This window comes from Micropterus salmoides, unplaced genomic scaffold (assembly GCF_014851395.1).
Source record: "Micropterus salmoides isolate LMB-PRFRI ecotype aquatic unplaced genomic scaffold, ASM1485139v1 Ms_hic_scaffold_16, whole genome shotgun sequence".
Classification (NCBI taxonomy): domain Eukaryota; kingdom Metazoa; phylum Chordata; class Actinopteri; order Centrarchiformes; family Centrarchidae; genus Micropterus; species Micropterus salmoides.
In genome coordinates this window covers 6248905-6262364 of record NW_024040707.1, presented here as the reverse complement: position 1 = coordinate 6262364, position 13460 = coordinate 6248905, and the positions used below count along the sequence as shown (strand labels likewise).

At 40.5% G+C, this 13460-nt stretch overlaps 1 protein-coding gene across 2 annotated transcripts in view; it reads left to right on the top strand.

The window, feature by feature from the left end:
* Positions 1–6670, top strand: part of fam120c (family with sequence similarity 120C) — a 28479-nt gene extending 21809 nt beyond the window's left edge. For both annotated transcript variants that reach the window (XM_038721815.1, XM_038721814.1), the window contains exons 16-17: positions 195–258; positions 443–6670. In XM_038721815.1, coding sequence (XP_038577743.1) covers positions 195–258; positions 443–700 — 322 coding nt within the window. In that variant the 3' untranslated portion in view covers positions 701–6670. The remainder of the gene's footprint in view (positions 1–194; positions 259–442) is intronic.
* Positions 6671–13460: the final 6790 nt, after the last annotated feature.

Genomic DNA, 13460 nt, shown 5'->3' with positions numbered 1-13460 from the left:
AGGGGTGATTGCTGTTGGTTGAGAGCCGTCAATTTGTTCATCAAAGTTGAACTTGAAGTGAACTGCCCGCATGGATTTATTTCGCTACCATGTACTTATTGTGTGTGAAATCCTTAAATCCTTAAACACTGGCCGAGTGAACTACTGATACTGGTTGTCTTCCACATCCGAACGTCTCTGTTTCTTCGTCACAGGAGAGGAAAAGAGATTCCCGCAAAAGTAAGGGGAGTGAAAAAGGCACCTGCCAACAGAACACAGGTATGACACGAGCAGCGGACCAAACTTTTACACAAAGCTCTTAATTCATGTGATCTATATTCCTACATGAAAAGTGATCACCAGAGAGCATCACAGCTATAAATTCCCTCTTTTTCTTGTCACATTCCTACTTGCCATCATGCCTCCTGCTGTTCTGTTAAAATGCTGTCTGACTGTCCTCCAGACGTCGCCACCCCCCCCATCTAGCAGTCCCCCAAAGCCCTCAGAGGAGGCGGGCTCCACGCCAGAGGTTGCGACTCAGCAGCTGAACGGCAGCTCAGCAGCCTCCGCCATCGGCCAGCCCTTGGAGCTGGCCTCCCTGGCCCAGCCAATCCCTTGTGCCTTAGCCAGCAGAGACAACCAATCAGAGGGGGTGGAAGTGGAGGCCCCCTGTTGCCTTGACGACTGCCCGTCAGACGGAGCACTACAGAAAGAGGAGTGATGGCGTCCTTCGCCGGATGCACTGCTCTGAGAGAGTTCTCTGTGTTCGACTGCCTTTCCCCTGTTTTTGTAGCCCTGTCTGCTAGCTGTGCACATTATCACATGGAGCAGGACGTGAAATGAGGCTCCTCCTCCTCTTCTCTGCTGCTCCATGTGATAGACTAAAGCAGTTAGCTGTTACTTCCTTTTTAGTTTTCTCATGTGGTTTTACATTGTTTTACGAAGAGAGGTTTTCTCCATGAGTCTGTAAGCGCCCCACCCCTCAAAAAATCCTAAATGCCTCCCTCCCCACACTCAGAGTAAAATAAGCTTCAAGCCCCCACCCCCCATTATGACCCACCACTTAAACAAGCCCCTTCTTACGTATGGGTATCAGTACAGTTTTTTTATTTTGTGTTTTTAATTGTCCCATTGTTTGAATCTCTGCACACAGATGTTAAGCTTGCAGTGGATGTGGTTTCCATGGTTCACAGCATCTAGGCCTGGTCGCCATGGTCGGCGGTTGTGTGTTGATGTTTGTTGCCAGCTCGTGTGAGGTTTCTCTTGCATGAGTTCAGAGAGGTGTTCAGAGTTTGACTCTGGATATGTGGGAAAAATGTTAACAAAGTGATGTACCATTCTTCTGTGCAGTCCCCCTTGTCTCCCAAACTCTAGCAGCACTGCTAAACACACTGTTTGTATACAAACTAGCAACAAACACCCTTTTATTGATTGATTTGTTATCTATCACAGGAGCACTTCTGCACCACCATGGTATTAGCGTGCTATCTTACTTTGACCAATGTAGCATAGCCTATTGCTTAGCTGTGGTAAGAGACCCCATGGATTTATGCACCTTATGCTCCAAAGTATGCAAGATAATATCCCACTCCTCAAAAGAAAAAGTGCATTATTATATTCTCTCCCCTTCTCCCTTGTCCCCTTCTCCCGAAGCTTTGATTGTATTTTCCCAACAGAAGCACTTAATGTTGTATTTAAATATAATGAATTTGAAACAAGCCCCCATACAGGTGAATTTGACAGTCTGTTAGGGGTGCCCCCCTACGCATAAGTAAATGATAATGACTTGTAGAACTACATTTAAAGGTAGAGATCTATTTGAGAGACGTCAGAATGTGAACAGAGTGGTTTCAAACAAAGAAGCACTTTGTTTTAAAAATGTTAAACCACACTGGACAGTCCTCTACCAGGTGATAAAGAAATAAAAAAAACTCTGAGGCAACTTCTGGAGTTAAGGCCAAAAAGGAAAAAATAATGCTGCCCAGCAAAAGATGGAAATGAATGATGAGAATTTGGGTAACTGCTGCTAGGCAGAGTTCCCTTCAGACTGGCCTCACGTTCAATCAAGAACTTTGCAATGAAGCTGAAAAGACTCCTGATTTTCCAAATCAAGGATTCCTGGGAATCTTTTCAGATTTCTAAAAAGTTTATTTCCAAAGTGTATTTTAATAAGGCTAGCCGACTGAGGCAGCCAGTGATATGAAAGAGGTGTGGCAACAATGCATCAAAGATCCCTCCACCCGTCTGGTGGCGATTGAGCAACTGTTGTCATGACAATAGCCCAACACTAAGAGCTGTTGCCCCGCAGAGCTCTGGTGTGTCACTTTAGACCAGCAGGAAGCACTTCCCTGCCCTGAAGCACCTCAGCCGAACACGGCAGAGGCTTTATGGGTTGGATCACATGTGACAGGAGAGAGAGAGGCCTCACGGCGGACCTGAGTGTACCGCTCATAATCTGAGACTTCTAAGAAAATGAATTGTTTTATTAGAGCGCTTATGTTTGTAGAGAATGAGATGTGTCCCCCATAGTAGATTTCATCTGACTACAGAAATACAACTTACCAGTTTCTGGTAGCACAACCGCAAATGTAAAAGCAGTAAGACCGACGGATAACTGCCTGAGAGATGCTGGCCTTGAACATTGTAATCTCTGTAAACTTACTAAGAGAGGTTGAAATGAGCTCACTATGTTTAAAAAAAGGCAAGTCAACAAGAAGCACCTTATTTTCTTACTATGTTGATGACTTGTGCTCTATCGTGTGCCACAAAATTGACATGGAAAAAGCTCTTATGAAATGCCATTTTGAAGGACAAACCCTGACTATATATGTAAGTGTTAATGTAGTCGTGTCAGACATCCCCTCAGTTATGAACTCAACCATTTACAGTGAAACGCTGACAGTTGTCCCAGCCATGAGCGTAGGCCTACGCTCATCATCACAGGTCTGGGCCGCGCCGCCGTCTCTTACACCATCACCAAATAAAATCAGAGGTTCAGACTTGTTAACCGTTATTGGTAGGGAGTAAGCATACGAGTGCTGTAGGTGTTTATAGGTTAAGAGTAGGTAACAGCGTCGGGCTTAACACAGGACTGTAATACAGACACAAAGACTAGGCTAGAGAATATAGCTCCACTGGCCGAAATACTAAGTCTAGAATTACTAGGAGTCATATACTTAACTGCTTTCAACTTTTGACATTAGTACAAATATGTGTATCGCAACAGTACATTGTTAGAAGATGGCTTTTCTGCGGCGAGCCAGAGTGTGATGTGGTATATGATGCCCTCTCTCGATTTGCTCGCCAGATTAACAGTTATAAACACACACACATACAAACACACACACACACACACACGGCAAGACAGGTAATCAGTTGCATTTGTTACCAGCAGCATTCTCTCTGCTTTTGTGCTGAAGTGATTTTGTGCAGTTTCAGTTCCCAGTGGAGTGGTCGTCAGTTCATCAGAGATCATTTTGGTAACACATTCTGCTGACTAAAAAAAATAAATAATCCCACATTTTCTCAAGTTTGCATGGACGGATTAAAAGTACATGTTAAAGAGGTGTCGGGTACAGGCACACAGACAACCACGTTATACACATACACACACAACACATGAACACAGAAACACACACAGATACATAGATGTTAAACCCTGAGTTACACAGTAGCTAGTATGGAAAAAAAAGTCAACACAATACATGATGTAGTGTCCCTCTCTTGTCCTTGTCTGTTTTAGTTCAATAGATATTTGATCAGTGATTTTTATGCTCGTTATCCTAACACCCCCCTTCCGCCTGCTATGACACTTTCCCCCGCCGCCTCTCCTCTCTACACACACCCCCAAAACTGTTCATTCACTTCTTTTCTCCACCCCCCCCCCTAAAATCTTCCTCATAAGAGTACATGCATCCATCCACTCACACACACACACTCAACCATGCCCACTGATTCTCATTAAAAGCAGTCTCACACACAAATACACTCAGATATTTTACAGACAGGTTACCCCTCCAGCCCCCGTATCTCAGTTCTCTCTTTCACCTTTGTCACATCCCTCTCTGCCTCTCCTTTAGCCCTTAGGACCGTTTATATTGGCCTGTTTTTTTTGTTTTATTTTCTCTTTGGGCTGCCCCGCCCCTTAATCAACCCAACTAACAGTAAAGGTTATATTAACGTTGATAATCAGTTTCTGTATGTATCTAGCCAGAGTCTGGAAAAAAATCAGAAAAAAAAAATCAAAACGGTTTTATTCAATTGTGCAAATGTGTTTTTCTTACTATTTTTAATGTTATTACATCTTCTAATCTAATCCTTCTACCATTGCTTCAGTTAGTACTGAAATACGCTTAGCCAACCTAGAGATTTGAACTGTAATGATTGCATTTTTCCTTACCTGTATTTTATATGGCATCTTTAGACCACCGTTTATTATGTACGTAAGTAAATATTGCCCGTTTTATGAATTGAAAATTGTCGTCTGCACTATGTATTATGATTCTCATAATATCCCTGATAACAATTTTGTGGTCGACTCATTATTAATCTAAGCTGAACTCTGCGCCCTTGCACAAAGCAGCAAAACATCTCTTGTCAACACCTGAGAACCAAAGTACACCTAGCTTCTCCTTATAAAGCCCCCCGTTACCCCCCAGCGTTGATGGTTTGCCCCCGAGTAACACGTTTTCTGATGAGTATGATTATATATATATATAATGACATTACAGCATGTGTGATTTATCTGACAAGTCTGTGAGGTAACGGTGTTTTTACACTGTGGTTTTCGTGGAGACGCAGACAGACAGGGAAGAAGGAAGGTAGTGTGTTTGTGTGGACAGTGAGTAAGTGAGCGGGGTAGTTAGGTTTAGACATGTGACCATGTGTTTAGGCATTGTTGGTGAATTCACTACTCCTGTTTCTCGCTCACGCTCAGTTTTAACTTCTTAATTGACTGAATTTAGGCTGTGTGAACCACCGCACGCTCTGACTTCTGATCTACACTAAAACACAGGACGAACGACACCTGATCTTTCACTCGTGCTGGGGTTTTGGCGCCCTCTTTAGCATTTTTCTTACATGTAATTGTTGTGCTCTCTCAAACTTGCCTTTAACTTCCCAGACTCAGATTGATAGATCACCTTCTTACCATGCTGAGTCTCTTCAGATGTGGACATGGAGGCTGTTGAAAGTGGCTGAATTTTCCTCAAAACACAAATCTGAGATTCGTTGGCCTCCCAATATAGATGTCATAAAATGTGGATTGCAAAAATTTACATTTTTACCTGTATGGTAAAGAAATTTGTAAAGATGGTTAAATAAATAGATAAGAGAGAAATTAATTGATTCATCTGCTCGAAACAAGCTGTACTTCCAGCTTTTCAGTTGGTAGCATTTCTTTTTAGAGCTGCAGCCATTAGTCTATTAATCGATTTATTCTAGTGACAAAATATTTATTTTCGTCATTTTCACAAGCAAAAATGCCAAACATTTGCTGGTTCCAGCACCTGAAATGGGAGAATTTTATGCTTTTCTTTGCCATATGTGAGCATAAACTAAATATTTGGGTTATAGACTGTTATGGTTAAATCAAACAAGCTATTTGAATCCATCACCCTGGGCTTCAGGAATTTTTGATGGACTTTTTATAGACCAAACTATTTATCAGGTAATAAAAAAAACGATGTAAACATTAATCGGTAATGTAGATAATTATGGCAGCCCTAAAAGATAATACTACAGAGTTCTTGTCAACAAATTACAATCCATGACTTAGAGCCTTGTTTTATAATCCATAAAAATTGAATTCTGATTAATTTCCATTTTCTTGTCTAAGGCAAGAGGAAGGTGTAACTGCAAAAAAATCTCAGCTGATGTGTAGCAAGGAAAATTCACCCCCTCTGTGACTGGTGAAATAATAAAAGCACCCTGCCTCTCTGCCTGCGCAAATGGGAGCATCTCTGAAGAGCTTGACAATGTAAAGAGAACCAAAAGTCCCAGAACAGAAATGTACTATGTAGTGTTGTAGACATCAAACAGTATTATTGTCTGTCATACAGAAGGTGGAAAGAACTCATCAGTTGTGTTGTACCTGTTCTGATCTATTTGCAGGGTTCTCACAGCATTTTGTCCAGTTTGAATAAAGGTCCCTATTCTGTCTGTCTCTCTCTACACTGCCACTCCCCTCCTCAAAAGTCCTCCAAGCTCCAGTATAATTCCCCCCCCCCTCCCCTATTGCTGAGTCCAAGTAAAGGGCTCAAGTTGATCATTGTGGGCCGTTTCTTGACATCTTTGTCAGTGATGCCCTCAGCCACAAGTGTACCAATGCATGTACTTTACCACCCAGGGCCTGCCCCCAAAACTACCTGTGCAGCGAAAATGGTTAAAAATCTATCCATAATATTATTGTTATAGAAATATTATCATCATCATTATTGCTGTTATAATTATGGTTGGTATAATTTGTCATCGTTAGCATTATGGAAGCACCAGACCGTTAGTGGAAAGATGAGAAAAAGAAAGGCTTTTTAATTTTTATTTTTTTTTATTTTGTCTGGCTGTTGGTGGTCTGATCTCACAGAGGGAGGGGAGGAATGGTTCAGAAAGAGACAAAGATGGCAGTCATGTTTGTACTGGTTGGGAAATGACTTACAGTGCTGAAATAAAATTTATTCTTTTAGTAAAAAAAGTATTTGCTGTGTCCAGTGTCTTGATTTCTTTAAAAATTTAAGTTGGCTTTAAAGCTGAATTGAAAGACTGATTCAACACCAATGTCATCCCTATTTTATTAAAGTGAAAAATTCCACAATAATTTGGATTTCAGAAGTAACTGGATACTTAATTGTGAAATTTAAAAGAAAAGTAGTTTTGGGCTTGCATATTTTGCTGTGATTTATAGATGTAAAGATCAATACCACTGTTGTTTGTTCTGTAAATATAAAGCTACTGTCAGCAGCGGGTTAGCTTAGCATTAAAACTGGAACCAGCTAGCCTGGCTCCATCTAAAGGTAACAAAATCCACCTACCAGCACCTCTACAGCTCACTTAACAAGTCACATGTTTGGTTTTTGTTCAGATTACCAGATTCAAAGTGTAAGAACTATTAACAATTTACTATTTTACATTACAAGTTATGTGCTGGACTATTTCTTTGCCGGGTGTAATGACTCCCTGTGGTCTCCAATGGTTATGAAAAACTAGACCCATCAAGGAAATATTAAATATAAGAACCTACATGAAACAGCAAATCGTCGTTTTACAATAAGAAGTGTTAATTGGTGATATTTAGACAGTCGAACAACATCGAAATCATGTTTAAACTTTATTTTGTAACCTGATAACGTCAAACTGACTGATATGATTGATATTCTACACTTGAAGTCTCATTAAGTCCCGTAGATCTCGAGATATTTACGCCCTCAGCACTCAGGCAGCAACCACGAAAACCCTCTGCTAGGAAAGATGGCGAGGAGGAGCTACAGGAAGTAAACCGAAACAGACCAATTCTCAAACAGACGTCGAGTTCGGGAAATTCACGCCGTTATATAGTGATTTTTGGACACGAATCTTAGTGAATCCCCGAATCACTATGAAGCAATTGTGTTGAAAATTGTTTCATTTGATACAGTCCAAAATGGCGGCATCTGCTGGTCGAACCGTTGGTTGCGTTTTTTTTTTTTTTTTTTTTTTAGATGGATTGAATCTGAGGCCACGATTAAACGCTTTGTCCGAAAACATGTCTTATTGTTATTTTTGTTCGATAAATCTGGTATTATTAAAAACTGTTTAAACAGAACCTACATCTGTGTTTGTTTGTTTTTAAATACTGCGGCAGATTGACAGAGAACACCCCGCATTCAAATATGGCGCGACACCCCCCTCTGATACGAGCGTGACGTAGTGAGGCCTCGTTTGGGGGGCGGTCACGTGATTTTTGGCGTGGTGAGGCGAGGCATCGAAACATCTTGCTGCGATACTTTTGTTGTGAAAGGTCGATACTGGGTACGAGTAAGTAGTCTGCGTCGAGCCTCACATCGCTACCGGTACAGGTACAGAGACGGCCGCGGGGCCTGCGAGGACGTGCGGGATGGCGGATGTGACAGCAGTCGGAGTGAGAGGTCGAGAACCGCCAATTCTAGCTAGCTGTCAGCTAGCTTGTTAACACTGTTGGCTAGCTGGCTATCTGAAGGCAGCCTGCTGGTGTTGCAGTTAAAGGCTAAATTAGCCACCATACAAAAAAAGCAGCACGGATAATTTCGCTCTTACTCATATAAGAGATATCGTCGTCCTGTCAACAAGGGCTTATTTGCCCAAACCTAGTGGCTAATAGTAACCAGCTTGAAAGGCTGAGATGGTGCCCAGGTTAGCCTGTTAGCCTCACCTGATTTATGATACTAGCTATCAGCAGGAAATGTTAGCGGTCGCTCAGTCATTGCTGTTGGTACGTTTGATGTGCGTTGGTGGTGAGGCTGGTTCGTTATGCTGCTTATTTTACAGGATGTTAATTTTTTTTTGTTCCCTAGGTTCAGGAATGGAGACCCTCCTCAAGGACAGGAAGCCTCTTTTAGAAGTAACATTAGGCTGCATCATCTCCTGCTGTCTCATATTTTGTCCTGGTCAGATATGTGTCACCAGATAACAGGGTCACGAGTATTTGCTGCTATGCAGAAAGGTAAGAGTAAAGAGAAGTATAGATTCCAGAGAAGAAGGGGGGGCTGTGGGATGAGGTAGTAGTTTGTATAGTTTTAGGATCACACCAGATCTGGGAGATAACTATACAGCCTACTGTCTTTCTCACGGCAACCAAACCCATCACCTACATGATGGAGATCTCCAGCCTGTCCACTTTGCGTTCAGTTGCCATTTGTGACCAACAGTGAGGATAATTTGCTTGTTATATTCTGTATCTTGCTGTCCTGGTGTGTCCCTGGCTGTTAACTAATTTGTCTTATGAATGATCTTGACTAGTCATATTCACTCTTTCTATTAAATTAGCTTGATTTTCTCAGAATCCCCTGCTGCAAACATGTAGAAAATGATGCACTAAGATATATGCAAATACCTAATCCTTGACATAGCTTATTAAAATTGTAGCTCAATTGTACACGTCTTAAAATTAAGATTTAGACTTAACTGTACGATGGATTCACATGTAGGTTGCTATGTTTGGTGGGGTTTTTTAATAATTTGCTGGGACAGATGTGTCTGTAGCTGTGATGTGGTGAGGTAGCAAGTTGTGTTGTTGTGGGGTTTGGGATATTGCAACCCTTATTTTGGAGATACAACTATACAACTTACTGCCTTCCACAATGTGGCAGCATAATGCTCCAACCTCTGCAGTGGCTAGTAAATGTTAGATTTTCTGCAGTGTGTATTGCATGATTTGTCATTTTTATATTGGAGCTGTTTTTTTTTTTTGATTGAAAGAAAATGTGTGTGCAATTATTATTTTTATAATTAACTGGTTCCAGCTTCTCCAACGTGAGTACTTTCTGCTCTGTTCTCTGTGACACCTTCTTCTGACTTGTTTTGTCCGACCAACAGTCTGAAACCCCAAAGATAGTTTAGTGATATAAAACAGGAAGCAGCAAATCTGTACATTGGAAAAGCTGCAAACAGAGAGTGGTAATGGCTTATTATTTAAAAGCAACTTCTCTATTCACCTTGAAAGTGGGGGAAGTTGTGGCAGAAATCCTTATCAATTTAACTGTAAGCGGTTATAATTTGAGAAACATCCAAGGATTGAATTTTATATTGTTTTAAATGTTGTATTTTTGCATCCATTTTTAAAAATAAAGCATATTTCTAATGACTGTAAATATTGTTTATGTACTTTGAGATATTTACTTTGTGACAGGGGAGCTTGTAGTCTAATCAGTTTAGTTAAATGAAGGACTTCTGACTGCAAGGTTAAAATGTGTTTGGTAAAATCTGTCGGTGTGTCAAACTTAAGGCCATTTATTTTCTAAACTGTACAAAAACTGAACAGACTTCCTGCAGTCACCATATTAAAAAGTCTTAAATGTCTAAATAACCACACAAAACCTCCTGAAGCATCAGTGTCTCAGTTCAAACTTCAGAATCACCAGTTGGTTGCCTGAGCTGACCTTGGTGAGCTGCTGTGATTGGACAACCCCCCTCATTTATCCTGCGAATCAGGCGATACCCGGAGGGGGCGTTGTCTCAAACGCAGAAGGATTGGTCAAATCAGAACAGAGTGGGCGGGGCTTAAATGCTTTTCTGCACTGCATCATCCACGAGGTGACCAAAGAGGAGTGAATATTAAAGAGCTCTCACACTGTCTGTATTTCAGACACGTGAATATTGAGGCACCAAGAATTTACAGTATAATAATGTCTTTTAAAAAGTTTGTTCTTTAGGGTTATTTTCTCCCTAAATTAACTAGTGTAAGAACATTTTAATTTACAAAGAGATGTCTGGTTGGAAGTCAATTGCACTAAAGACCATTTATATCTGGATTAGTTAGATCAGTATTTGATTATGGGTGTGGTTTTTTGGATCTGCAGCAAATGTATCTTTCAAACGTTTAGATCACATTTAGTATCAGGCTTTTAGATTATATTCAGGTGCCTTTACTGCATCAGCAACATTACAAGTTGAAATGGGAGAAATTACTAGGAAAGGCCACAGCTTTCACTTAATTACAGGGTTAATTTCTTACAGCAGTGGTTCTCAGAGTGGGGTCCGGGCTCCTTGAAGGGGTTCCAGGGGGACCCCATCAAATAGAGGATTAATTTATTTTCACTTCCATTCATAAGTAACACAGGGACATAACATAGGACTATTTTGGTCATGGGTTGTATATACTTTTTGTAATAGAAACATCTAAATGCAAAAATCCTATAATAAGGGGTGATACTGGGAGAAAATCTTGTCAAACGGGGGTCAGTGGTCTGATTTGTGTCAGTTTAGGGGTCCTTGATAAAAGTTTGAGAACCACTGATAAACAGGGATCATCTAACACGAGACACATTTAAGCCTTGCTGGGAAAAGGAGTGTAAAAAAAAAAAAAAAAAAGCTTGAGATGATCTCATAAGCATTACGGTGCTGTTACCAGCAATGCAACCACAGATACTTCCTGATCCCACAGTAGGTTTTACATCAATTGAAAATAAGAACAAAGATGTGGGAGTTTTTATTCAACAATAAAGACCTATATTGAAATCACTACTACAATTATAGTCAGGTGTGTACAGATGCTTTAAATAATGTAGTCAATAAAATCAGAAGTGCATTAATTTTTCCAGAGTTTAACCTTTAAGGTGGGGGAAACAATCAGAGATGGTTTATCAGTTTACAACTGCGAAATGCTCACAATCTCAGTCAAGAATTTCAATGGATCAAAGACACAAGACTATTAAATTCACAAGATACCCAGCAGACAAATATAGCCTATAAAGTACAATTGTATACACGCATATAGGCCTACTCTACATAGCCACCCACATCATGTTATAAATCAGAATCAGAAGGAGCTTTATTGCCAAGCAAGGAATTTGCTTTGGTGATAAGGTGCTACACATAGACAAACATACAGTTGACATAAATAAATGTAGAAATATACAAATATGGAATAAACAAATGCAGGTTATATAAGAATAATAAATGAATAGAGAAAAATAACGCAACTATTTGCAGAAAAAGAAAAATGTGGCAGATCTTTACATGTGCATTACTCCAGTTTGTGTCGTGCAGACATACAGTGGGTACGGAAAGTATTCAGACCCCTTTAAATTTTTCACTCTTTGTTTCATTGCAGCCATTTTCCAAAAATCAAAAAAGTTCATTTTATTTCTCAGTAATGTACACTCAGCACCCCATCTTGACAGAAAAAAACAGAAATATAGAAATTTTTGCAAATTTATTAAAAAAGAAAAACTGAAATATCACATGGTCATAAGTATTCAGACCCTTTGCCGTGACACTCATATTTAACTCAGGTGCTGTCTATTTCTTCTGATCATCCTTGAGATGGTTCTACACCTTCATTTGAGTCCAGCTGTGTTTGATTATACTGATTGGACTTGATTAGGAAAGCCACACACCTGTCTATATAAGACCTTACAGCTCACAGTGCATGTCAGAGCAAATGAGAATCATGAGGTCAAAGGAACTGCCTGAAGAGCTCAGAGACAGAATTGTGGCAAGGCACAGATCTGGCCAAGGTTACAAAAAAATTTCTGCTGCACTTAAGGTTCCTAAGAGCACAGTGGCCTCCATAATCCTCAAATGGAAGACGTTTGGGACGACCAGAACCCTTCCTAGAGCTGGCCGTCCGGCCAAACTGAGCTATCGGGAGAGAAGAGCCTTGGTGAGAGAGGTAAAGAAGAACCCAAAGGTCACTGTGGCTGAGCTCCAGAGATGCAGTCGGGAGATGGGAGAAAGTTGTAGTAAGTCAACCATCACTGCAGCAATCCACCAGTCGGGGCTTTATGGCAGAGTGGCCTGACGGGAGCCTCTCCTCAGTGCAAGACACATGAAAGCCCGCATGGAGTTTGCTAAAAAACACCTGAAGGACTCCCAAGATGGTGATAAATAAGATCCTCTGGTCTGATGAGACCAAGAGAGAACTTTTTGGCCTTAATTCTAAGCGGTATGTGTGGAGAAAACCAGGCACTGCTCATCACCTGTCCAATACAGTCTCAACAGTGAAGCATGGTGGTGGCAGCATCATGCTGTGGGGGTGTTTTTCAGCTGCAGGGACAGGACGACTGGTTGCAATCGAGGGAAAGATGAATGCGGCCAAGTACAGGGATATCCTGGACGAAAACCTTTTCCAGAGTGCTCTGGACCTCAGACTGGGCCGACGGTTTACCTTCCAACAAGACAATGACCCTAAGCACACCGCTAAAATAACGAAGGAGTGGCTTCACAACAACTCTGCGGCTGTTCTTGAATGGCCTATGGCTTATGACCATGTGATATTTCAGTTTTTCTTTTTTAATAAATTTGCAAAAATTTCTACATTTCTGTTTTTTTTCTGTCAAGATGGGGTGCTGAGTGTACATTACTGAGAAATAAAATTAACTTTTTTGATTTTTGGAAAATGGCTGCAATGAAACAAAGAGTGAAAAATTTAAAGGGGTCTGAATACTTTCCGTACCCACTGTATTGCAACAGAAGAGGATGTTGCATACATAAATATATAAACTGACAATATAAATTTTTTTTAATAAAATAACGATTAAGTGCCAGATTTGTGCATGATATCAAATGAAGAAAAATTTAGATATGCAGAGACATAAATTTAACCATTTAGTATTTCTTTCTTTGCACTTTGCATTTTTATTGGTTTGCAATTCACAGAACCAGACGACAGAAATAGACATTGTATGCTTTATATATATATATTTACACATATTTTCACCTACTTTCATGAACATAATACATTTATTTTCATATATCTATCTATTTCCAGCAAAGCTGATTCTGACTCTGACACCAGTTGGTGGCGGTAATGC